The sequence below is a fragment of the Mobula birostris genome, chromosome 13 (assembly GCF_030028105.1).
Source record: "Mobula birostris isolate sMobBir1 chromosome 13, sMobBir1.hap1, whole genome shotgun sequence".
In the NCBI taxonomy this organism is placed as follows: domain Eukaryota; kingdom Metazoa; phylum Chordata; class Chondrichthyes; order Myliobatiformes; family Myliobatidae; genus Mobula; species Mobula birostris.
This window is the reverse complement of record NC_092382.1, coordinates 35,398,669-35,426,039: the sequence shown is the minus strand read 5'-3', so window position 1 is coordinate 35,426,039 and position 27,371 is coordinate 35,398,669. Positions and strand designations below refer to the sequence as shown.

The 27,371-nt window shown below is 45.6% G+C and overlaps 1 protein-coding gene across 4 annotated transcripts; it reads right to left on the bottom strand.

Moving 5' to 3' along the window:
- LOC140206723 (NACHT, LRR and PYD domains-containing protein 12-like) lies at positions 1–27,341 on the bottom strand. 4 transcript variants are annotated; one of them, XM_072274906.1, is made up of 13 exons: positions 27,079–27,341; positions 16,389–16,544; positions 12,653–12,754; positions 8,419–8,585; positions 6,634–6,805; positions 6,470–6,535; positions 3,658–5,413; positions 3,004–3,090; positions 2,678–2,848; positions 2,352–2,522; positions 2,022–2,192; positions 1,699–1,866; positions 1–1,534 (listed from the first exon to the last, which is right to left on the bottom strand). In XM_072274906.1, exons 3-13 carry the CDS (start codon positions 12,660–12,662, stop codon positions 1,447–1,449), a joined length of 3,027 nt encoding a protein of 1,008 aa, XP_072131007.1. In that variant the 5' UTR covers positions 12,663–12,754; positions 16,389–16,544; positions 27,079–27,341; the 3' UTR covers positions 1–1,446. The 4 variants fall into 4 exon arrangements, with proteins under 4 accessions (XP_072131007.1, XP_072131008.1, XP_072131006.1 ...); XM_072274907.1 differs by having other exon boundaries at positions 27,026–27,098; XM_072274905.1 differs by lacking the exons at positions 12,653–12,754; positions 16,389–16,544; positions 27,079–27,341 and having other exon boundaries at positions 8,419–10,139.
- Between the last annotated feature and the right edge of the window lie 30 nt (positions 27,342–27,371).

Below are 27,371 nucleotides of genomic sequence, written 5' to 3'. Positions count from 1 at the left end.
TTTAGGAGCCGAGAGGTAATGTTGCAGCTATATAGACCCTGGTCAGACCCCACTTGGAGTACCGTGCTCAGATCTGGTCGCCTCACTACAGGAAGGATGTGGAAGCCATAGAAAGGGTGCAGAGGAGATTTACAAGAATGTTGCCTGGATTGGGGAGCATGCCTTATGAGAATAGGTTGAGTGAACTCGGCCTTTTCTCCTTGGAGCTACGGAGGATGAGAGGTGGCCTGATAGAGGTGTATAAGATTATGAGAGGCTTTGATTTTGAGGGTGAGAGATAGGTCGGTGTGGAGGGGGCTTCACTCAGTGTCTGATCCCGGGAGTGTGAGCTGGGACTGTGCGGAGGAAGCTTGATTCTCTCTGGCCCCGGGTTTGTTTGCCGGGTCTGTGCAGAGGGCCCTTCAGCCCGTGTTGATTGCTTCTGTTCCCTTCTGTTTGCGACCTTGGTGGACGCGGGTCCGATATTATACAGTATATGAGCTTCCAATCTCCTTTGTTGTTTTTGACTGTGAGAGCGAGAAAGCGCGCAGGAAGGTGGGGATCAGGATAGTGCGAGTATCTGGGTGAGAGGGAGTGGCGTGTCAGCCTGGATGGGGTTGGGGAGTGAAGAGATCCTGGGGACCAGACACCACCAGAATGACATCCCTCAGCCTGGAGCTGACACGCTGCTGTACCAGTGTGAGGAGCTCAGACCCATTATTGCAGTTCACCGGGTATGGGGGCAGCAGTAACCCCAGGTCACTGTTTCTCTTCGAATGAGACTCAAGTCCGACACCAAGGCGGGAAGCTACAGCGGTTTATTGATTTCATCATCACAAACGTAAATTAAACAATGTGTGAGCTGCTGACGTGTGGGAATAAATAAGCAACTCCTGACTCACTCACAGTCACACACAATTAACTGATCGGCGACAACGAGTGGCCGGTTGAATAGCCAGTCCCGTTTCTCACCGTCACTCTGCATCGAGGAACCGATGGTTATAAAATCACACTTCAGAGATCGCTGCAGATCCAGTGTCACTGCCGAGGTATGTGTCAATTTAACATCATTATATCGGCCAGACTGCCGAATGCAACGTGCTTAGCAAAGGGAGCAAAATGATTCTCTCCCGGGATAATCCTGCTCCGTGACACCAGAGTCCAAGAGTGATCCCCAGCCCCCAGGCTCTTCCTGTGCGTGTAATTCTCCGGGGTGTCACGTGGGAGGGGGTCTCGAGCACTTACATCCGGCGGAAGCAGCGCCGCTGGACAGGAGGTAGAACTATGTCTCTGCGGGAGCACAATGAACGCCCCACAGCGCGAGCGTGGAGCCAGTTCCGTTAAAACTGTTTGGAATTACACCTGGCGCGCGGTAGTTAAAGGTAAGGGCGGGAGTTAAAGGGGAGGGTGGGGAATCGGGCAAAATGTCCCCATCCCGCGGGCGGGGCTGTTCACACATTCAGATGTTCACAGGATCACTGTCAGTCCGGGTCTGACTCCCTGCAGAGGTCTCAGTTCCTTCCTCCCGGTCTCACTGAACCGATTCTGGTCCAGCCTGAAACAGACAGAAGAATAAAGATGTAATAAACAGATTACACAACAGTGTCAGTACCAGGGGACCGGGGTTAATGTTTCAAAAACACTCACAGACAAATATCAGCAGAAAACCCGCAGATCCACTGATAGTTTATCACTTTGAACATTAACACAAACACTCACCGGATCCGCTCCAGACTCGGGAGGTTTACTATGAGCCGGCGGAGGGCGGGGACGGATCGGTCTGTCAGCGAGTTGAATACCAGGTCCAGCTCCTTCAGTGATGGGTTTGTAATGAGAGCGGAGACGAGATCCTCGACACCAGAATCTGTGAGACCGACACCCCACAGCCTGGAGATGAGAGAGAGTGAGGATGAAGGACACAGAGAGGGGCAGGAGACGGTACAAATCCCCAGTGTTTATCAGTAACACAATTACTGATCTCATTAATGTTCAGTGTCAGACACTCAGTGACTAAACACAATCTCCCACAGTCTGGTACTTACCCCAGTTTCTGTATTTTACACTCCGGATTCCTCAGAGCCGCAGACACCAGTTTCACTCCTGAATCTTTCAGTTCATTAACACTCAGGTTCAGCTCCCTCAGAGATCTGTTTGTACCAAGAGCAGAGGCGAGATCCTCAGCACCAGAATCTGTGAGACCGACACGGTACAGCCTGGAGATGAGAGAGAGTGAGGGTGAAGGACAGAGAGAGAGAGAGAGAAGATGGTACAAATCCCTGGTGTTTATCAGTAACACAATTACTGATCACATTAATATTCAGTGCCAGACACCCAGTGACTGTAAACACAATATCCCACAGTCTGGTACTTACTCCAGTTTCTGTATTTTACACTCTGATTTCCTCAGAGCCACAGACACCAGTTTCACTCCTGAATCTCCCAGTTTATTAGCACTCAGGTCCAGCTCCGTCAGTGATGGGTTTGTACTGAGAGTGGAGACGAGATCCTCGGCACCAGAACCTGTGAGACCGACAGCCCCCAGCCTGGAGATGAGAGAGAGTGTGGGTGAAGGACACAGAGAGACAGGAGATGGTACAAATTCCCAGTGTTTATCAGTAACACAATTACTGATCACATTAATGTTTAGTATCAGACACCCAGTGGCTGTAAACACAATCTCCTACGATCTGGTACTTACCCCAGTTTCTGTATTTTACACTCCGGGTTCCTCAGAACTGCAGACACCAGTTTCACTCCTGAATCTCCCAGTTCATTAGCACTCAGGTCCAGCTCCGTCAGTGATGGGTTTGTACTGAGAGTGGAGACGAGATCCTCGGCACCAGAACCTGTGAGACCGACCTCATCCAACCTGGAAATGAGAGAGGGTGAGGGTGAAGGACACAAAGAGACAGGAGACGGTACAAATCCCCAGTGTTTATCAGTAACACAATTACTGATCACATTAATGTTCAGTGTCAGACACCCAGTGACAGTAAACACAATCTCCCAGACTCTGGTACTTACTCCAGTTTCTGTATTTTACACTCCGGGTTCCTCAGAGCCGCAGACACCAGTTTCACTCCTGAATCTCCCAGGTCATTCTCACCAAGTCTAAACACAAACAGAAAAATCCATGAACAAAGTGATTCATACTGTGCGCTGAGCAAATTTCTCCTACTCGGATATTTCAGGAAACATTAAACCAGTCAGTAAATCACTGATCGGAGTTCCCATCATTGTCAATGTCCCTCACTGACCAGCTCCAGGGTATTCACCGAATGTCAGTAATGTAGTCTGTCCGTGTGACCCTGTAAACTCCACATACTCTGTCTCATTCCCTGCTGGTTAGAAAAGTGTTCCTGACCTGAGAGGGTCAGGAGGGACAGGGATGAAGGGTGGGAGAATGTACCACAGTGAGGAAGATCTGTGAATGGGGAAATGTCGGTGGGAAATGACACCACCCGAGGAAAAGTATGGAAAGATAGAACCTGCAGGATGGGGAAGAGAGATCCCACTGGAAAAGGGTAATGAGTAAGAGAAATCCCACAGGACGTAGGGGGATGGCATTTGTCACAGTTCTTCACAATCATATTTACGACAGTTTACCCAACTTCATTTACATTGAAACAACACAGTGGGACAATTTCACAGCTCAGAGTGAGAAATAAATAAAGTTACCTCAACTCCTGGCACTTGTGCAGCCCGGGTCCCAGCCGCTGGATTCCTTCACACTGAATGTGGCAGCCAGCCAGATTGAGGTGTTTTATTGTATCACAGAGTCTGATGACATGAGACAGGATCGCGCAGTCAATCGGGGTCAGTGTCATTCCACTGAATGAAAGTGTTTCCACAGATTCCAGTGCGGCCTGAGCCAATGCACGATTCTGAGACTCAAACAGGTAGTGCAATGTGTTCAGGAGGCTCCTTTTACCAGCTTCACTCCATGTGTTTCCACTCCGGCGTTTAACCTCCTCCTTCACCCAGTCAATCACCCGGCAGGTTGTTTCATGAGGAAATGGACCCAGAAACTCCTCCAGGCCCCGAGCTGTCATTGGGGAGGAGAGACCAGCAACAAAACGGAGAAATACCTCAAATCGCCAATCTGTTGAGTTGTGGGCTTTTGTGAGGAATTTCAGGATATCCCCTGGATGTGGATTCAGGAACTGTGCGACTGCAGCTACAAAGTCTTGGATGGTGAGGTGTGGGAATGTGTACACCACACACCGGGCAGAATCCTCTCTCTCCAAAAGCTCCTTCAGGAATCCGGACAGGAACTGGGAAGGCTGCAGACTGTAGTTGATCAAATCTCCATCTGTAAACACAATCTTCTTCTCGAATACTCCTCTGAGGGCCATCTGACCAACCCTGAGTAACACATCACGGGGGTTCTCAATCTCACGGCCATGGTTTTTCAGGATGTTGTAAATATAGTAGGAATATAATTGGGTTATGGTCTTGGGAACTCGCTGCGGGACCCTGACTCTTTGTGTGAAGAAGGGGCCCAGTGCCAGAGCGAGGATCCAGCAGTAGGAGGGGTTGTAGCTCATGGTGTACAGGATCTCGTTCTCCTCCACGTGTTTGAAAACAGCTGCCGCCACCGTCTGATCTTCAAAATGCCTGATGAAATATTCCTTCCGTTCATCACCAACAAATCCCAGGATTTCAGCCCAGACGCTGATCTCTGCCCTTTCCAATAAATGTAACACAGCGGGACGGGTGGTCACCAGCACTGAACACCCTGGGAGCAGCTTGTGCTGGATTAAACTGTACACAATGTCCGACACCTTGCACTTGAATTCAGGATCTGTGCATGTGTCCTGAGTTTCTGTGTCTCCCTGACTGTCAGCAAAATTGATTCTGTGCTTGAATTCATCCAAACTATCGAATATAAACAACAGCCTCTTTGGGTTCTTCCAGACCTGTCTCAGGATATTCCCAAAGTAGGGATACTGATGCAGAATCAGTTCTTTCAGGTTTATTCTGCAGGTAATGGAGTTTAAATCTCGGAATTTGAAACTGAAGACAAAATGGAATTGTTTGTATATTTTCCCCGTGGCCCAGTCATAAACAATCTTTTGTACCATTGTTGTTTTCCCGATCCCTGGGACTCCGGCCACTGCTGCCGAAATCCCATATTTTTTTCCATAAAAAGAACTCTTCAATTTTTGAAGAAAACTCCTCTTGAATAACTGATCCACCCGGACTTTTTCCAGCTCTCTGCGGAGATGTTTTTCTCTCCACTCCTCGTGGTCTCTGCCTCTTGCCAGCAGCTCATGTTCCACCAGTCTCCGATCTCGAACAGTAGAAATGACCGTGAGCTCAGCGTATCGATCAACCAGCTGGAAAATCTTCACCTTCTCCCTCATCAGGATCGTGTTCACTCTCAGTGTTTCAGTTTGTTCCTGCAGAGTCTCCATATGTTTCTGTCGAACATCTGAGGATGTACAGAAATAGGTTGTCAATCCCTGAAGAACATGGAACACCAAACATATTTTTCCAAATTAAAAAAAAACTTATTAAAGACATTGTTTGGGTGAAATTGGGAGCTCAGTGGTAGAGCGTCTGAAAATGAGTTATGGCCCGAAACATTTCTGATCTGATTCAGATTCGCTGTTAAAGACACCACTCTCCCCTCTGTTCATAGTTTGCAGATTCCCTGGTGTTACAGCCAGCACCAAGTGCACACGTGATTCTGCAAAGGGGAGTGTTGTGTGGAGAGGCTGGTTTCACTGCTCAGACTCTGCTGAACTGTGCAACACCACAGGGGGTAAGTGTGGGGCGGGGGGGATTCACTTGCTCTTCCTGTTTTCACTTCTCTCACAATGGACCTGATGCTCCTGACACTCCTTTAGGTTTAAGCTGTCAGTACTGAGTCATGGAAAAGGAACACTATTCCTGTTTCCTGCTCTAGGTTGAGCCAGTCACGATAGAGCACCCTCCTCCTCCCCTCCCCCCCCCCCCCACCCCCAGAGTACCAGTGCAGTCTCATCTACTCTGGTGATCCAATACATGAACATAGGCAGCACAGCCCCAGTGCACCTCTACGGTCCCCTTTGCTCTGGGGAGCTAGTACATGAAGTCAGGTAATACATCCCCATCACATCTTTACAGTCCCCTCTGCTCTGGGGAGCTGGTGCATAAACTCTGAGGTGTGAGACTTCCTCTGCCAGAGTTGGATGATCCAAATAGAACCGGCTGGTTTCAGCTTTGCTAGATCTCGGGATATTCGGGGCTGGGTAATGGGGATCACCAAGGTTTGCTGTGTTACAGACAGGCGCATCTGTTTATGAATCTCAGAGGCCTCTGGGTACACAGGCTGAGACCTGGAAGGTGCCAGATGTTGTGAAAAATGCAAATGGTTTCCTGTGTTCCAGCCACAGCAACAACAACCCTTCTCCCAGGTTCTGACAGTCTCTAAACAGGTAGCAAAAGACAGGTATTCAGACTCTCAGAATGAAACAGACTCTGAGATTTCCGTTACATCGCTTACCTTTCAGATGCATGGGCACTTCAGATAAACCCCGCTCTGTGTTCAGGTAGGCGAACTGGGCGTCACCTGTTCAAACAGATTAACCTGCATGAAGTCTGTTCTGTGTAATACTGTAAATTCATTAGCATTTACATCTGTAACACACAGTGTATTGTTCACCCTACCACGTTCCCGTATTTCATCCAATATTCTGCTCAGCTTCGGTAAATGGTGATGTAGTTTCACGAAGGATTCCCACATCACCCTCCAGGCCCCGGAGCCCTTCTCCATCACCAGATCCAGGAGGAGTTTGGAAGCACCCGCTCGGTTTCCCTTCCCTGCGAGCTCAGTCACGCTCTGTGATGAACAACGGGGAACATATTGAGGAGCGGAGGGATGGCTACAAATCTACCCTGAACATGGACTGACCCAGCACATTCTGCACGCCACAGATTCAGAGGAGTAACTGGAGTGTGCGTTGCGGGAGCAAGGCTTTAAAAGGTGAGCTGGGTCAGTCGGGACTACGGGCTAATTTTGCACTTGGTAAGGGCCAGTAAAAAAGTAGTTTGGTTTAAGCGGAGTGGCTATAGTTAAGAGTGGGGAGTTGAAGCGTTGTGTCAGAGAGGCTTTGGTGATGAGTTATGGAAGATTTAGAGATTTTTGATGATACAGACCAGTGGAATGCTTCTCCTACCGGATGAGATTAGGAGCTATACCCAAACTGCAGGACAGGGGTGTTTGGGTGACTGCCGGGCTGGGGTGAGAGGATAAGCAGCAGGTGCAGAAAACCTATGTGGTCCCTTACCTCAATAACAGGTATACCGTGTACTGTAGAGGGGGGTGGGGGGAAGTGGGTATGACCCAGCAGAGGAAAGCCATTGCAGCAGGTCTCCGGTACTGAGTCTAGCTTTTAGATTAGGAAGGGATGGGATGAGACTTGCTGAGCTGAAGTTATGGGAGCTCAATAGTTAGGACATCAGACAGAAGGGTCCGTGACTGAAAATGAAATTACCAGATGGTATGTTGCAAATGTCAGGGAAATCTTGGATCAAGTCCACAACATTCATAAGATGGAGGCTGAACAGACTTTGACCTCATCTGTACCAATGATTTACTAATGAAGGGTGATGAGGTCTTGGAAAGTGAGTTCGTGGATTTAGGTGCTACGTTAAAGGGCAGGATCTCAGGGTTGTGTTCTCGGGATTGCTACCCGTACCACGCACCAGAAATAGGATGATAATACAGTCTAACATGTGGCTGATGAGATGGTGCATGACAGAGGGCTTCAGATGTTTGGATAATTGGGCTCTGTTCCAAGGGAGATGATACCTGTGCATACATCGTTTTGCACCTGAACTGGAGGGGAACTGATACGCTTGCGGGAAGGGTTGTTAGCGCTGCATGGGGCGGGGCGGGGGAGTCAGGTTAAACTAGAATTGCAAGGGGATGAAGAACCAGAGCAGACAGTGCAGTGGTTGTTTGGGAAACATGTTGTTAAGCCGACAAAGTCAGGACACTGGAGGATGAGCATGGTGAAACTAATGTTCCAAGATGCATATTATTTCAATGCAAGCTGTATTGTAGGGAAGGCAGATGAGCTTAGAGCATGGATCAGCACATTGATTGTGGAATTCAAGGAAACACTGTTGTCTGGCCAGTGAGGTCAAGCATTGGAAACATGCTGGAAAGACAGACAGATTAATATATTCCCTATCCACTGGCAGTCCCCATCGCATGTCACATGACCAACAGTCAGCTGTCAATCATTGTTTGTATCCTAACCAGACTAAAAATGACTGTGTCAGATCATTGGCAAGACTCCTGTCAGAACGTGTATCTACCGCATAAAGGCTCAGTGTGGATGCAGCCCCGGGCTGCCTTGCTGACCCACACAGACCAGTTTGTTTACATCGGGTCTGTCAGTCTGTTGAAAAATCGACACTCAGTCTATCGGTCTCCCTTTCACTTACGTGATACTCTCGTCCGGTGAAGTGATCCTCGCCAGTTAACATAAGGCCGAGACCCTCCACACCCTCTTCAATCGCCTGCTCCAGTCGCTCCATGTAGAATCTCGTCAACTGGAGCAGTTGGTGATCATCACAATTTGACAAGAAGGTGGAGATTGCGGAGTTCAGATCTGTGAACAGACATAGAACATGGAACAGTACAGCACAGGAACACACACTTTGTATCACTATGTCTGTGTCGACCATGATGTCAACTTGATCCACTACTATCTGCATGTTCATGGTCTCTATACCTCAAGTCCTTGCCTGTCCATTTGCCTATTTTATAATCTCTTAAATGATGCTCCCAGTGTAAAACCTGCATCGTAAATATCGTGGCACAATCACCCCTCCGACGCCCTCACATGAACTCATGCCTTTTGGTTAGGACTGTTGCACACTGAGTGAGAGACTTGAGTGTCCATGTAATCTGTGCCTCTGATAGTTTTAGATACTGCGCCACCAGTCTCCCCTTACATCTGATCCTCTAATTCACACAGCACTGTTCTGCACCTTCTCCGGAGTCTCCATATTCTTCTTTAATGTACAAACCAGAGCTCCACACAAACTGCAGTTGTGCCCCAATCAAAGTTCCTTACAGCAACAGCATGTCTTTCCCACATTTGGGCTCAACTCTCGACTGATGCTACAGTTCGTTTTTACAATCGGTCGACATGTTTTGTTTCTTTCATAGAGATATGCACATGTACCCACAAATCGCTTTGTCCATCAATTCGCCTGCTATCTCTCTGTTCATAGTTATAAATGGTCAATATTCTACTGTGTCCTTTCACAAATGTTTCAAATATCCATAACTCCACCAAGTTCTGTATCTTCTGTAAATGTGTGAATCAGAGTCATTAGAGTTTGCCAGTCATTGATAATATCACAGACAGCAGACGTCACTGAAACTTGCAGAGCACCACTGCTCACAGACCTCCCGGCCTCACCGCCAATACCTGTTTTGTGTGGCCAAGACAATTTTGCACTTCTCCAAGCACCTGATGTGCATAATCATTTGAGGGATATTTTGAAAGTTTCACTAACATCTTTGTATGCAAAATTCACTGTCCTCCCTTCATCAGTCCTCCTCCTAAGTGTCAGTCAACTGTACAAAACATGACCTTGCGTGCTGATCCCATACAAGTAGCACGGTTCCCTGGGAAGTTTCTCTACAAGTTCACCGACTGATGTTTTATTGGAATTCCTCCATGGCTCTTCGGAATCTAAGGAATAATACTGACTATTCCAGTGATGGTGGAGCGAAAGTTGTTTCCTAAAAGTTTGAGTATGTGTCTTCACTCCTGTGCGTCCTCATTGATGGAAGCGAGAAGAAGGGTTGTCATAGGTGATAGGGGTCTATACAGGACGGATAGGGTCTTTTTTTTAAGGTATTGTCTTTTGAAAGTGACCTTGATGCTGGGTAGGACAGTGTGCATGATGTTTCTGACTGAGTGTGCAAAGTTATCCCCGATCCTATACAGTGGTCCTTCATACCAGATATTGATGCGACTAGTCAGAAAGGCTCTTCACAGTACATCTGTAGAAATTTGAGAGCAACTTTCCCTCCGTTTGTTTTAAACAGCTGTATTGACTGACCATTGCTCTGAGCAGAGAATGTTCACACGGCCTGAAAACTGGGCATCCTCAAATGCCTTTTAGTAGTACGAATACTGTATATATCAATGTTGAAAATTAAAAAAAAAACATATTTGTGAGTTTACTTATTAATTTAAGTTTACAATGGTAAAAGTAAATTATTTTTTATAAAACGGCATCATCGTTCAGCAGCCGACCGTGCCAGAGACCCTGGCACAGCAGATTCCACCTTGTACCCCTGAACAACAAGAGATTGTGAAGGAATTAGTAATGACCATAAAGGAATCACTAGATTCTAGCATGGTTCTGGAGGACTAAAAAGTTGCAAACATCACTTCACACTTAAAAAATGGAGAAAAGCAGAATAAAGGAAAATTTAAGTCAGTTAGCCTGACTTCCGTGCTTGGGAAGATGTTGGGAGTCGATTCTTAGGGGTGAGGTCTCAGGGTACACGGAGGCACGATATAAAATGGGTCAAAGTCATCAAAGTTTTCTAAAGCGAAAATCTTGCCTGAACAAACTGATGGAATTCTTAGAGGAAATAATAAGCAGGATAGGCAAAGAAGAATTGGTGAATGCCGTGATTTTCAGAAGGCAAGGTGCCGTGCAGGAAGCTGCTTAACAAGTTGAGCCCACAGTGTTAAATGAATTATACAGTACTAGCATGGAGAGAAGACTGGTTGATCGTGAATAAATGGGAGCTTTTCTAGCTGGCTGCCAGAGACTAGTGATGTCCCGCATGGGTCAGTGTTGGGAACACTTGTTTTTACATTATATATCAATGCTTTCGAATAGGGAATTGATGGCTTTATGGCCAAATTTGCAAATATAGGGGGACGAGGAATACTATATAAGAAGCATGGAGGCTGCAGATGGGGAAACTCTGGAGAGCTGAGAATGGTTATACACTTTTTTAAGAAGGAAGAAAAGCATGGAGTATTTTCTAAAAGGCAAAAATTACGAAAATATGCGGTGCAAATGGACTTGGAAATCGTCATGCAGGGTTCCCTAAAGTTGCAGATTGGGTCGGTCGTGAGGAAGGAAATACATTGTCAGCAATCAGGTCAAGAGGACTAAAATGTATAGGCAAGGATGCGATGAGGATTATCTATAAGGCACTGGTGCGGACTCAGTTGGAGTTTCATCAACAGTTTTATTACCCGTCTCAGAAACGATGTGCTGATATTGAAGATGACATGAGAATGACACTGTGAATAAAATTGTTATCATACCAGGATGGCTCTGGGCCAGTACTCATGGGAGCTTAGTAAAATGAGGGGTGAAGACCTATTATAGAGGAATATGGAAAGGGTATTTTCAATAGTGGTTGTCCAGGTCTAGAGGGCACAGCCTCGGAATAGAGGCAAGTCAATTTAGAACGGATATGGAGAGGAATTTCTTTAGACAAGGGGTTGTTAATCGGATGAATTTATTGTCACAGGCACTTGTGAAGGCCAGGCCAGTAAGTATATTTAAAGCAGATTGTGATGGATTCTTCATTAGTCAGGGAGAAAGCAGGATTTGGGAGGGAAAATGGATCAGCCAGGATCAAGTGACGGAGAAGCCCCGACAGGGTGATTGCCCAAATTCTGCGCTGATCTCTTATGGTCTTATCCAGCCCTCAGTATACAGGTCTTATAAGTCCTGTATGCACTCCTCCATTTCCCTTGACCATACTTGCCTGGTCCTCACCACTTGCACTGTACTGTTTTGCCTGTGCCCATACACTGGGAGTAGATTTACAGCCAGATTCAATGAACTATCCAAGGTGGATGAGAACTTCATGACCTTCATGAGAACTGACTTTCCTTGGCCAGTCCTTTGAAAGAGTTTCGGCTCAAAACGCAGAGTTCTATTCATTTCAATGGATGCTGCCTGACCAGCTGCATTTCTCCAGCATTTTGAGTGTGACTGTTGTTCTGAATTTCCAGCATCAGAATATTGTTTGTGTTTATTCATGCATTAAAGCATTATAACAGACCGTATATCTGTAAGCATGGTTTATCTGCAATGAGCTCTTTCGTGGGTCATTTGCCATTGGAAGTATTTTCTAACTTGGCCACAGAAAACAGACTACCCGAAGCTCTCCACATCGCCACTGTGCAACTATGAAAACCCACAGGAAAGGGACCTTCAAAAATACAGACTGTATTCATATCGCTTGATCCCAGAACTCTTGAAAATACTCCAATCATCTGGTGCCAGATTTACGAAATGAGATTTGAAATTCCTCTCCATATCCGTTCTTCCACATCAGGGCTTGTATGGTGATGAAACAGATGGGCTATTCCTTGGACTGTTACCTGAAGAACAACAGCTATACTCTTGTCTGTGTTTCACTCACATTCATCTGATTCAGGATCTCCTGCTACTTTCACTCAGGTGAAGCTTTGCATGGTGAGCGGAGTCATTCGACTATTATAGGTGTCAGTTCCTGAGCTTGAACCAATGGATTGATTCATTACTCAAAGATACTTTATCAATGGGATCAATGAGGACACTTCTGTGAGCATTGTTTGCACCTGTATACATTTCTTCATCTGAACTATTGTGTACCAATGGGACAGAAGTTTAATTATAAAGATCCTAGTGATCATACCTGTAGCCATTCCGATTCTGACCGACCACTGTTGATGGTCACTTGCCGCCTTCTTGTCTGATCTTCGGTCCTGGTACAGCAAACCCGCACTTGCTGGTGAGGCTATGAATTACACAACAAGCAGAGAGTGACAGTACACTTATTTTGCAAATATGACAACATCTCTTGCATTATTGCAGTAGTTGGCTTAGGGTGCAAGCATTCCCCAATAATATCAACTTCCACACCACGTTCCTATGCCTGTCCAGTGCCTTCTGGTACATCCTACTGATAGTCATGGAGCGATGGAGCCGATACAGACACTTCAACCTAAGGAGACCACGTCGAACACAGTGAGGACCGTGATGGTCCCAATTTCCTGTGATGGGTCAATATCCCTCCAAGTCCCTTCACTCCATCTGCCCATCTGCACTGCATCTTAAATGATACTATTGTGTCTGCCTCATCCACATCCCCTGGTAGCTCACTCCACATAATCACGTGCCTTGCATGAAAACATTGCTTTTCATGCCCATTTTAAACTTTTCCCCATATCCTTAATCTGTTACCCTAGTTGTGGTCTCACCTGAAATCGGGAAAAGATTTAATGTTGACCTTATCTCTGTCTCTCATATGTTTAAGCATGTATCTAAAGTTTCTATTCATTTCCTGGTCTTCCAAGAAGTAAAGACCCAGCCTGGTTATCCTCTTCCTGTAATTCAGGCCTTTAGTCTTAGCAACATCATCGTAAATCTTCTCTACACTCTTTCCAGTTTAACCACAACTTTTCCGTAAATGTATTCCAAGTGCAGCCTCACAAAACTCAACTGCACAAGATGTCCTAGACTCTCTTCTCAATCCTGACCACTGAATGCCAGTAAGCCAAACATCTTTCTCTGTACCCTGTACTGCTAGGGCCCTCTGTTCCTTTACGCTACCTTATGCCCTACTACACACATCATCGGTACTACATTGCTTCATTTCCCAAAACTTCCAATAAGTATTTTTAATTCAATCTATTTATCTGTTCTCTGCCTATTTCCCAAACTGAGCAACATTCCCTGCAATCGATGATAATGTTCACTATTAGTAGCATTCCTAATTTTGTTTCAACTGTAAACCTACTGTTAAGGACACATGATATTACAGGAATGTTACTGGCATATTTAGAGCATTGGTTGATTGGTAGAAGGGAGTGAATGGGAATAAAGGGATCCTTTTTCTAGTGGGCTGCCAGTGAGTAGTGGTGTTCTGCACGGAGTCAATATTGGCACCACTTCTTTCTATGCTGTATATCAATGATTTAGATAATGGAGTAGATGGTTTTGTTGCCAAGTTTGCAGATGGTACAAAGAGTAGTGGAGGGGGCAGGTAGCGTTAAGGAAGCATGTAGGATGCAGAAGGGCTTAGACAGATTACCAGAATGGGAGAATAGGCAAGACAGCGGCAAATAAAATACAATGTTGGAAATGCAAGATCATGCGCTTTGGTGGTAGATATAAATGAGGAGAAAATCCAAAAAAATCTGAGATGCAAAGGAACTTCTTGTCATCGTGCAGAACAACCTGAAGGCTAACTTAAAGGTACAGTCATTGGTGAGGAAACCAAATGCAATGTTAGCATGCATTTCAAGAGGTGTAGGATACAAGAGCAGGGATATGATGCTGAGACATTAAAAGGCACTGGTAAGACCTCACCTTGAGTATGAATACAGTTTTGGACTCCTCCTGTAAAATATGTGCTGACATTGGAAAGGGTTCAGAGGAGGTTCACAAGAATGATGCTGGGAATGAAAAGGTTATCAGGGTTTGTTAGCCCTGGGTTTTTACTCGCTGTAATTTAGAAGAATGAGGGGGGATCTCATTGAAACCTTTCAAATGCTGAAAGGCCTAGACAGAGTCGATGTGGAAGGAATGATGGAGGGAGTCTCCGACAATGGTGAGGAGTCTCAGACAAGAGAGCACAGACTCTAGATAGAGGGGTGTCCATTTCAAACAAAAGTGCAGAGTAATTTATTTAACCGGAGTAAATTTGTGGAATTTGATACCACTGGAGGCAGGGTCCTGGTAGGTTCCTGATTGAACAATGCATCAGTGCTTACTGAGAGAAGGCTGGGGAGTGGCTCTGAAGATGGAAAGGAAAGGATTAGCCATGATTGAATTGGGGAGCAGACTCGACGGGCCAAATGGCCAAATTCTGTTCCTATGCCTAATGGTCTTATGGTCCTTGCTATGTGGCACCCTATTCTGAGGAGAAACCTTCAAACACCACGTTTTGCTTCATTCCTTCAAGCTAATTTCAAATACCCCTAACGAGCTCCCTCTGGACTTCATAGGGCCTAATCTTCTGGACAAATCTGCCATGATGCCCCTTGTCAAAGGCTTTGCTGAAGTCCAATGACCCATATTCCCTGCGTACCCTCATTCATACTTTTACTTAGCTTTTCCAACACAACTTTCCATGCACTACACCATGCTGATTCCTTATCAGACTGTCGATCCAAATCTTGGTAGATCCTGTCCATCAGAACATCATCCAGTGACTCTCCACCTCTGACTGTCTGTCTGACTGTTCTGTCCTGGCTGCACTTCTCTAACTACAAAGTGAATTTAGCTACCTGCCAGCTACGGAGAATCTCCGGAGTCTAACGGTGAAGCAAATATCTTCATAGGGGCTTCTGCTGGTTCTTCTCTACCGTCAAATTGTAGGAAAGCTTATGTTGGCTGAATTCACAAATTTTACATGTCTACTGTCTGAAATTACTTGCAGTACACAACAGCAGGGTGCTCCTGAAAGTTCACCGAGAGAATACTCAGGGAAACGAAGAAATATTATTCTACAGGTCAATACTGCAGTATCAAATTACTTTCTGCTTTATGGGACCACACCAATCCGATTTTCCAGGGAACTGTCAGGAGATCCACATGATCATGCTGGTAAGTTAAGAATTTCTGTGCTCGCAATCACAAGTCCGGAGGCAATAACTTGATTTAATGAAACGCCATAACACCTTACAGCATGGTCTGGTGCTGGAGTTTGGCAGCAGAGTCAGTCCACGTACCAACAGCTCAAGTCAGTAAACATCTCCATCCAGGCAGTGGGAAAACACACCAAAGCGCAATATACTTACACTCCGCCCAGTATCATTCCTTCACCTGATCCCTGACACAGGCCTGCTCTGAATCACATTCAACCTCACTTAAAACATGAGTGTCCCCAAAACAGGTTAATTTTAAACAATACAATACGTTGGGCGTAGGAACAGATGACAACAGAAATTGCAATGTTCTATCATATTGAAATCATGTATTGCATCTTACATTCAGACAAAGCAAATTTAACCTTAGAAAATCTGAAATTCCAAGTAAAGGTTAACATTTGAAGAATGTAAATAGCTTTCATGTACGTAAATGTTTCAACCAGAGAACAGAGAACATTACAGGACAGTACTACTACATCTCTGGTAGTTTGAGATGATTATGATGTAACACAGCCAGACAAGGTAACAATAGAACTGACTAAAACCTTCTTAGAGGATGCAAGACATTGAAATGAGGAAACACAGGAGATGTCAGTGGCTTTGAAGAGCTGGCCTGCTAACAGCACATTATCGAATCTGCAGTGATAACAGGAGAATTGACAAGAGGCGTCACTGTATCTCTGGGCATATTCAGCCTCACTCCAACTATTTCATATCCTCCTTTGTTCAGATATACGTAATGTCTAAAGGACAAGAGTTTGAGTAAATGAGACTCACCAAACTCTGTCCTGGCTGAATCAATTGAAACTCCGAGTCAGAAGGGGTCTCTCCAGTTGATGCTCTCAGTCCTCGGCCTGGTTCGCTTGTTGCTGTTCCCTCATCTGCAGTTATAGTTTGCTTCCCGTTGTGGGCTTTTCTTCACTGCAGGGATCACTTTATTCAGAGAGATAATGAAGCACATTAATAATACAAAGGTGAAAAAAAAAACAGTTCTGTTCAAAATTTCCAAAAACAAAACTCAAGACTTATACAGTGAATGGTAGGGGCCTGCGATGTGTGACAAAGCAAACTGACATGGGAATACAGATCCATAATTCCTTGAAAGAGTCGTAAAGAGAGTTTTGGGCATCTTGGCCTTAATAAATCAGGGTATTCAGAAGAGGAATTGGAATGTTAATACTAAAGTTGTAAAAAATACTGTGAATCGAAATTTGCAGAATGTTGATGGTATTTCAGGAAATGAGTTTCAGGGGTAAGTTTAACAGACTAGAAATTGATTTCCTGGAGCATAGGAGAATACAGAGCGGTCCTAGCAGGGATTCACAATCTTTCTAATGCCATGGATCTCACGTTGGAGACACCTGCTGGAGATATACAAAATATTGATGTTATAAATAGGGTGAATGCAGGTTGGGTGAGGTCATGAATTTAGGGTGAAAATTGAAATATTTAAGGGAAATCTGAAGGGGAAACATTTCACTCAGACAGTGGTGTGAAACATGAACCAGCTCCCAGTACAACGGGTAGATGCAGCTTTAATTGCAACATTTAAGTTTGTTTGGGTACACGGATGAGAGAGGTATGGAGGGCTATGGTTTGAGTGTAGGTAGATGGGGCCAGAACAGCATGAAGTAGATGGGCTGAAATCCCTGTTGGGGTCAATGCATCTGAATTGAGTGTTCCACAAATCCTTTCTCCAGGAATGTACCAAAAATGTCAAATACAAGAAATACTGAACAGATAAAGAACGCCTGCAGAGAGAAGAACAGAGTTTATTTTCTCAGGTCCAACACCCTGAATCGAATGGCTTCGAACTATTTCTGATTTTATTTAAGTTCTCTAGCAACTTGAGTGTTTCTTTAATTTCCACCTGCTCACAGACAGAGTGGAAATTTCCAAACCGTGACATTACTGAACCCAAGCTGGATAACCAACAATCCAAACACTGATCTGCTCTTTCCAGGTACTCAGTACCCTTGCATATTGAGATTACCTCTCAGGTCTCTAAAATCTCCCCACTTTTCTGCATATGGGCCCTTCAGCTTTCAACTCCTCAGCCTTGGGAAATAAGACCAAGGGTGTTACAGACTTCGCAAGGTAAATGTAACGTTGACTGTACCAGTGGCAGCACCTTCCCTGGCATTCTAAACCACGCCTTGAGTCATGTAACACAAACCAACAATGAAAGCTACTGCCCACAGGTGAGTAGCAACTGCCTGTAACAACAGCAGATAAGAGAAGGACTCCGCAGAGATTCAACCCCTGTTAGGACAGAAAACATACTAGACCAAGTACTCAGGCCGCTGATGTCTTGACGTGCATCTTCAACAAGGAGAGCTTCATGGGCGTTCGGACATTCCAGAGGCCCAGTCAGCGGAGGGAGCAGAGCACTGTGAATTAAATAAGAGTACAGAAAAGACAAGAGCCATTGTTGGGAGCAGACCAGCAGTGAGACAAGGATCATCATGCTTTGGCCCAAGAGGCTTTGATGACAGGAGACTGAGGCCAAAGAAACAGGTCAGAAAGATTTTCCTTTCATTATTGCTGATTTGGTCTTGGTTGCCCATTGTATAGTTCAGGCAGGATGGCTGATATGGCTGCGGAATGCTCCTGTAGGACATGGGAATTCATGGAACCTGATGGCCTCCCTAATGACCTCATCTGTGGGAGGTGCAGCCAGCTCCAACTCCTGAAAGACAGAATTAAGGAGCTGGAGCTGGATGAACTAAAGATCATGCGGGAAGCAGAGCAACCGACAGATATGACATTTAAGCAGGCGGTTACACACAGAGTGCAGAATTCGGAGAGTAGATGGGTGAACACCGTGAGAGGTAAAGGGAGAAGGAAGTGAGTGTAGGGTCACCCTACAGCCATTCCCCTCAGGAACCTTGCCCCTGCTAAGTGGGATGACCTATCAAGGCAAGGCAGCAGCAGCCAGACCAATAACCCTGTGGTCAGCTCTGAGCCTCAGAAGGGCAGGGTGTAGTCTGGGGGAGCAATCGTCATAGGGGACTCGATATTTAGGGGAACAGATAAGAGATTATGTGGCAGTATAGGGGCGCCAGGATAGTGTGTTGCCTCCCAGGTGCTACGGTCCAAGATGTCTCTGATCGGTTGCAGAATATTCTTGCAGCGGATGGTGAGCCAGCGGAGCTCATGGTGACTGTTGAAGCCAATGACATAGACAGGAGAGTAGTAGAGACCCTGCGCAGGAAGTTTAGGGAGTTAGGAAGGAGGTTAAAGAGCAGGACCTCCAAGGTAGTAAACTCCAGATTAGAACATAGAATAGTATAGCATAGTACAGGCCCTTTGGCCCACAATGTTGTGCCAACCCTCAAACCCTGCCTCCCATTTAAACTCCCACCTTAAATTCCTCGATATACCTGTCTAGTAGTCTCTTAACCTTCACTAGTGTATCTGCCTCCACCACTGACTCAGGCAGTGCATTTCACGCACCAACCACTCTCTGAGTAAAAAACCTTCCTCTAATATCCCCCTTGAACTTCCCACCCCTTACCTTAAAGCCATGTCCTCTTGTATTCAGCAGTGGTGCCCTGGGGAAGAGGCGCTGGCTGTCCACTCTATCTATTCCTCTTAATATCTTGTACACCTCTATCATGTCTCCTCTCATCCTCCTTCTCTCCAAAGAGTAAAGCCCTAGCTCCCTTAATCTCTGATCATAATGCATACTCTCTAAACCAGACAGCATCCTGGTAAATCTCCTCTGTACCATTTCCAATGTTTCCACATCCTTCCTATAGTGAGGTGACCAGAACTGGACACAGTACTCCAAGTGTGGTCTAACCAGAGTTTTATAGAGCTGCATCATTATCCTGTGACTCTTAAACTCTATCCCTCGATTTATGAAAGCTAACACTCCATAAGCTTTCTTAACTACCCTAGCTACCTGTGAGGCAACTTTCATGGATCTGTGGACATGTACCCCTAGATCACTCTGCTCCTCCACACTACCAAGTATCCTGCCATTTACTCTGTACTCTGCCTTGGAGTTTGTCGTTCCAAAGAGTACCACCTCACACTTCTCCGGGTTGAACTCCATCTGCCACTTCTCAGCCCATTTTTGCATCTTATCAATGTGTCTCTGTAATCTGCGACAATCCTCTACACTATCCACAACACCACTAACCTTTGTGTCGTCTGCAAACTTGCCAACCCACCCTTCTACCCCCACATCCAGGTCGTTAATAAAAATCACGAAAAGTAGAGGTCACAGAACAGATCCTTGTGGGACACCACTAGTCACAATCCTCCAATCTGAATGTACTCCCTCCAGCACCACCCCCTGCCTTCTGCAGGCAAGCCAATTCTGAATCCACCTGGTCAAACTTCCCCGGATCCCATGCCTCCTGACTATCTGAATAAGCCTACTGCGTGGAACCTAGTGAAATGCCTTACTAAAATCCATGTGGATCACATCTACTGCACTACTCCCGGTGCCATGAGCGAGAGTAGGTCAGATCAGGAAGACAGCGAAGATGACTGGGTGGCCGAGGAGATCGGGCAGGGGGCATGGTTTCAGTTTCTTGGATCATTAGAACCTTTACTGGGGAGGTAGTGCCCTGTACAAGTGGGACGGGTTGCACCTGAACGGGAGGGGAACTAATATCCTGGGAGGAAGTGATAAAGTTGAAGGGAATGGGGGATTCTGAGATTCCTGTCAACAATGGATTAAGTACTGACTATGTCTGTGACTGCAGTGAGTTTGAATAATGTCTCACAGCTGCTTTCTTTGGGGCGAGATAAGGGTTAAAGTTCACCCAGATCCACATAAGATGTCTTCTGTCTTTTCACACCTTTTGATTTTGACAAAAGGCGGTACTTGATGGATATCAGACAGAACATTCCTTTCTTAATTAAAGCATAAATTTGACGGATGTTTTTATCTTTGTAGTTAAGTTGTACCTCCAAGAAACCAGGTAGGACATTCCTTTCTCTAATTAAGGTGGTTGGAGTGTCTATGAAACTGACTGTTCTTTTCTATCAACAGTCCATTGACTTGACTGGGGTGCTTATCAAACTGATTGTTCTTTTGTATTGGAGGCCTTATAACTTGTAACAATTCTGACATCAGGCAGTGAACTTGTAGAACCGCTGGGGAGATGAGAACTTTCTCTCCCTGATGTCGGGTCGAAGTTCACTCACCGGCTGAGCTCGAAGACATAAACGGGTGAAAAGATAAGTAACGATCTTTTTGTATTGTCATTATTTTTATCCAGCAAACTTACGTTTACAGGAGGTTTGCTCCTGCTATTGGGGATGGTTTAAACTAGACTTGCGGGGGCTGGAAACACAAGTGAAGAGACAGAGGGCGGGGCGGTTGGTGCACAAGTAGAGACAGCTTGTAGGGAGTTTCTGAGGAAGGATAGGCAGATGACAGAACAAAGATGTACTCAGGCTGATAGTTTGAGATGTAAGCAACACACATAAAAGTTGCTGGTGAACGCAGCAGGCCAGGCAGCATCTGTAGGAAGAGGTACAGTCGACGTTTCAGGCCGAGACCCTTCGTCAGGACTAACTGAAGGAAGAGTGAGTAAGGGATTTGAAAGTTGGAGGGGGAGGGGAGATCCAAAATGATAGGAGAAGACAGGAGGGGGAGGGATGGAGCCAAGAGCTGGACAGGTGATAGGCAAAAGGGATACGAGAGGATCATGGGACAGGAGGTCCGGGAAGAAACACAAGGGGGGGGGGGACCCAGAGGATGGGCAAGGGGTATATTCAGAGGGACAGAGGGAGAAAAAGGAGAGTGAGACAAAGAATGTGTGTATAAAAATAAGTAACAGATGGGGTCCGAGGGGGAGGTGGGGCATTAGCGGAAGTTAGAGAAGTCGATGTTCATGCCATCAGGTTGGAGGCTACCCAGACGGAATATAAGGTGTTGTTCCTCCAACCTGAGTGTGGCTTCATCTTTACAGTAGAGGAGGCCGTGGATAGATATGTCAGAATGGGAATGGGATGTGGAATTAAAATGTGTGTCCACTGGGAGATCCTGCTTTCTCTGGCGGACAGAGCGTAGGTGTTCAGCAAAGCGGTCTCCCAGTCTGCGTCGGGTCTCGCCAATATATCAAAGGCCACATCGGGAGCACCGGACGCAGTATATCACCTCAGCCGACTCACAGGTGAAGTGTTGCCTCACCTGGAAGGACTGTTTGGGGCCCTGAAAGGTGGTAATTATTCAGGAGTTATTCAGAAATTAGGAGAGCTAGAAGAGACCATGAGAAGGCCTTGCCGAGTAGGATTAAGAAAACACCCAAGGCATTCTAGAAGTATGTGAAGAGCATGAGGATGAGCCATGTGAAAATAGGACCAATCAGGTGAGAGTGTGGAAACATGTTCATGGAGTTGAAGGAGATAGCGGAGGTAGTTAATGACTACCTTGCTTCAGTATTCACCAGTGAAAAGGACCTTGGGATTTGTGGGGATGATTTAGAGCGGACTGAAACGTTTGAGTGTAGAGACATTAAGAAAGGATGTGCTGGAGCTTTTCAAAAGGTATTAAGCTAGACAAGATGCTGGAGCTGGACGAGGTATGACCCAGGTTACTGTGGGAAATGAGGGAGAAGATTGCTGAGTCTCTGCATCATCAATTCATCATTAGGGACAGGAGAAGTACCAGAGGACTGGATGTTTGCAAATGTTGTTCCCTTGTTCAAGAAAGGGAGTAGACATATCTGAGGAAATTATCGACCAGTGAGTGGACAAATTGTTGGAGAAGATCCTGAAGCAGGATTTATGAGCATTTCGTGACATAATCTGGTTAGGGATACTCAGCATGGTTTTGTCAAGGCCTGACTGAATTCTATGAAGATGTAAAAAAACACATTGATGAAGGTAGAGCAGTAGATGTAGTATATATGGATTTCAGTAAAGCATTTGATAAGATTCCCTATACAAGGCTCATTCTGAAAGGAAGGAGACATGGGATACAAAAGGCCTGACTTTGTGGATCCAGAATTGGCTTGCCCACAGAAGGCAAAGGGTGGTTGTAGAGGGTTTATATTCTTCATGCAGGACGGTGCCCAGTGGTGTTCTGCAGGGATCTATTCTGGGATCACTCCTCTTTGTGATTTTTATAAATGTCCTGAATGTAGAAGTAGAAGTAAGTTTGTACCTTCTCAGGGTTAGTAAGTTTGCTGATGACAGAACAGTTGGGAGTGTTGTGGATAGCCTGGAGTGTTGTGAGAGGTTACAGCGGGACAACGATAGGGTGCAGAACTGGTCTGAGAAGTAGCAGATGGACCTCAACCCAGATAGTGAGAGTAGTTCATTTTGGTAGGTCCAATTTAAAGACAGAATATTATATTATTGGTAAGATTCTTGGCAGTGTGGAGGATCAGCAAGATCTTGGGGTCCATGTTTAATGGGCACTCAAAGCTGCTGTGCAGGTTGACAGTGTTAAGAAGGCGTATGGTGTGATGGCCTTCATCAACCGTGGGATTGAGTTCAAGAGCAGTGAGGTAATGTTAAAGATATTTAAGACCTTAGTGAGACTCCACTTGGAATATTGCATTCAATTCTGGTCACCTCACTACAGCAAGGATGTGGATACTATAGAGAGAGTGCAGAAGAGATTTACAAAGGATGTTGCCTACATTGGAGAGCATGTCTTTTGGGATTATGTCAAGTGAACTTTGTCCTTTCTCCTTGCAGTGATAGAGGATGAGAGGTGACCTGTTAAGAGGTGTATAGGATGATGAGAGGCATTGATCATGTACATAGTCAGAGGCTGTTTCCCGGGGCTGAAATGGCTAACATGAGGGGGCACAGTGTTAGGTGCTTGGAAATCGGTACAAGGGGTAAGAGGTAAGCTTTTCCACACAGAGAGCAGTGGGTGCGTGGAACGCACTGCCAGGGACAGTGGTAGAGGCAGATACCAATAGGGTATTTTAAGATACTCTTTGATCCGTTCATGCTCAGAAAAATACAGGGCTATGCGGTGAGGAATTTGTAGGCACTTTCTAGAATAGGTCACAAGCTTAGCACAACGTTGTGGGCTGAAGGGCCTTTAATGTGTTGTAGATTTCTATGTTGTATCTTCTAATGCCGTTATCCAGGCTGCTGTCCCCACATGGTTCCAATCAGCCACCATAATCCCTGTACCAAAGAACTCTACACCTTCAGAATGAAATGACGACCATCTAGAAGACTGGCACCAATCATGATGAGGTTTCAAAAGTGATTATGGCATGTATCAAAAACCTCAAATCCTTGCTTACTGGTCATTCACCATTATGTTTACTGAACGAATCGCTCTGCAACAGATGCTATAGCATCTGACACTCAACTTGGCCTGACACACCTAGAAAACTAACATCAAATGTTGTTTCTGGATTTCATTTCAGCATTCAGCACAGACCTTGGTGAACAAATTCCCACGCCTCCTCCTAGACACACCACTGTACCAGGGGATACTGGACTTCCTCACCAACAGTCCTTAGACAGTCAGGATATACAACCGCTCTTCTCTCCCCGTCATCCTCTACATAGGCTGAGCTGATCCAGTTGCTGTACACCCTCATGGATGACTGCACGGACAAACACCTGTGTGATCACGTTGTCATTTTCGCCGAAGTCAATGCAGTGGCGGGACACATCACAAATATCAATGAGATAGCATACAGAGAGAAGACCTGTTTCCAGGCAAATAGCCCCTTCCTCAATGTCAGCAAGATAAAGGAGATGGTCATCAACTTCAGGAGAACTCACATCTCTCATACACATCTTTACATCGGCAGCAGAACTGTGGAAACTAAGTAGTTTCATACTCCTGGGCATGCATAGCTTACAAAACCACTCATGCTCCCAGGACACATTTAACAGAATTAGGAAAACTCACCAACTTTATGAGGAGGCTGAAGAGAGCTGGACAGTGTATGAACTGTATGTACTTTCGTCCTTCTGCAGATGTGCAGAGGAAAGCATCCTAACCTGCTGGATCACTACATGGTTTAGAAACTGCACTGTGGCGGACAGGAAGCTTTCACAAAGTGTAGTGAAACTGCCCAATGCATCACCAGCACACCCGCCATCAAGGACATATATACATGATTAGAGACACGATTAAAGCCCTACCTTCTACCCTTTACACTTGCTGTCCACTTTCAGTGAACTGTACACTTGACTCCCAGGTGGATCTGTTCCTCAACATTTGGCACCCTCCTATTCACTACACAAGTGCTACCATGGTCTGTCTGTCCAAAATGCACCATTTCACACTTGTGCAAGTTGAGAACTATTTGCCATTTCTCAGCCCATCTCCATAACTGAAGAAGATGTTTTTAAATCTCATTGTTGCAATATCAAGCAGACTCCTGAATTTAATATTAAACTTTGTACATTCAAATACAAATCAACGGCATGAATAATGAATTACAGAGGTCTCAATACTGACACACATATCCCACTCATCACAGGCCTCCGTTTCTTAAATCCTCCTTCAGTCATTACCCTTTTGTTTCCTGTCATGAAGCCTCAGTAATCTCCTCAATGAATTCGACAGGTTCGTCAGGCAGGATTTTCCTTGAAGGAAACCACATGGACTTTGTGCTATCTTGTTCTGTGTCCCCAAGTACTCCATCACCTCATCCTTAACAATTGAATGTAACATCTTCACAACCACTGAGTTCAGGCTAACTGGTCTATAATTTCCTTTTCTGCTGCCTTCTTATGCTGTTTGGGGCTTCAGTTTGCCTCTAGCAGCTAAACGGAGCACATTTGATCACTATCTTATCGCTGTGTGGGATCTTGCCCTGCACAGTTGGCTTTCATGTTTCCCCCAGTGTAGCAGGAACAGAATTTAAAATTATAAAGTAGAAAATGCTGGAAACGCAGTACACCAGGCTACGTCTATGAAAGGACAAATGATGGCAGACCCAGTTTCAGAAGTGGGACTGCCCAAGATACTGCCGATCTGCTGAATGTTTCCAATATTTTCTCCCTTCTTTAAATTTCTTACAACTGTACTCCCCCCCCCACTTCAATTTAATGCACAGATAGTAACTGACTGCAAAATGTCAGCAACACACTCCACCCCCACCAGTTTGTAAGTTCATTCTGACCCTGGTGTAACTCATTCCATGCAGTCAATGCTCACAGCATCCTTTCCTCCCGCTTTCATTCTGTTACATTTGGTCCCGAGGCCACTGTCTCCACGCTGAGCGGCAGTGACCACAGCGCGATAAAAAAAGTGCAACAATTGCTGCAGATCTGACGAGCTGTTACTCTGGAAACAGAGGATGTGGCTCACAAAAATAACCGAGAAAGGAAACAACAAATTCACCGTATGCTACAAGTCTCATTATGACAAAGGTTAACACTGCAACCATTTTGTAACGGTGAAACTAAAATTGTAATGGCTGCTTCGTACCCTGCTAAATGCTGTGCTCAATTAAACCTCTGGTAGCTCCAGCTATCAAAAACCTATTCCTGGAAAACTCTGAGGTGCAAAACAACAGTTCACAATGAAGGCAAAGGTTAGAGGAAAGATTGCTGAAATATATCATTGAGACGATGGGATACAGTCTGAACAAAGACTGTATAAGATGGGTAGGGAAAGACCAGATAGAACCAGGTGGGAAAAGGGATCAAGGACAATCTCTGATGGTCCTCCAGCAATACATAGATTCTGAATTAATACTACATACTAGTAGATAACAGATTGTAAATTAACAAAGCTAGAACAAACATTAAGAATTTTGGTATATGCCCTTTTCCACTCAACAAGCTTTACAAACGCACCACAGAAAGTATCCATCCAGATATACTTCACGTCTTCTTCCAAGAAACCCAGATAAATGAACAAGACTTAATTCTCACATTAATAGGGCAATATATCGGGAAACATTGTTAGCATTTCGGCGAGTCGTAGCCATGAAAAAAAAAAGATGGAAATAAACTTCCCAGTCCCCCGAGAGTACGTGAGAGATCTGGATCTCACTGTCCTGTCTGAACGGGGAAAGATGAAACTACTCACACACGTGGAGCTGCGTTCCGAGGCTGCGATTACTCTGTTTAACCCTCGTGTCTGCAAGAATACAACAGGCCGAACGGTCGCTTCCAGTGTGTTGGAAATATGTAAAACAATTATCGACCCCAGGCATCGATCTAGGTGAAGTTTGGATCTGCTACCGGGCCGAGTGACGGAGGCAAAGTTTCCCAGGTAAAACTCAACGGAAAGGGTTAGTCCCAGAATCGCCACCTCATCCTGTTCCTAGGACCAAAGTAACAAGGACTGAGGGGCAGCTCATCTCAGGTGGTTCGGTGTGAATGTCCCACAACCGGGACCGACCCCGGCAGGTTATATCCTGGAAGCGGGACGAGGCCTCCAGTTCGGGGGAAGTTAACGGAACTCACCGCCCAACATCAGGTCATTCCTCGGGTTCGGCCTCAGTACTCACCGAAGGGAAATTGTCGGTCTCGTCCTTCGCTCAGGACCGGCCTCAATACTCACCGATGATCTCTTTGCCCCGCAGACAGCGATCCGTCCCCCGACTCTCCGCCGCCGATCCGATTCAACAAACAATCGAAAGAAAACCACCGCCCATCCGGCGACTGCGAGTATTTGAAAAGTGATCGCGTCTCAGAACGGGGGCGGGGCCTCGGAAGCAAAACCCGCAAATGCTACAGAAACACGAGGAATTCCGCAGATGCTGGAAATTCAAGCAGCACACATCAAAGTTGCTGGTGAACGCAGCAGGCCAAGCAGCATCTCTTGGAAGATTTAATCTCTTACTAGCTTTTCGT

Excerpts from the sequence above, each read along its gene's own strand:
- LOC140206723 (XM_072274905.1), bottom strand. The coding sequence starts at position 8,697 with ATGAACATGCAGATAGTAGTGGATCAAGTTGACATCATGGTCGACACA. Across the intron at positions 6,536-6,633 it reads GGATGAAATACGGGAACGTG|GTGACGCCCAGTTCGCCTAC; the intron begins GTAGGGTGAACA and ends CTGTTTGAACAG. Across the intron at positions 1,535-1,698 it reads CCGAGTCTGGAGCGGATCCG|GCTGGACCAGAATCGGTTCA; the intron begins GTGAGTGTTTGT and ends TGTCTGTTTCAG.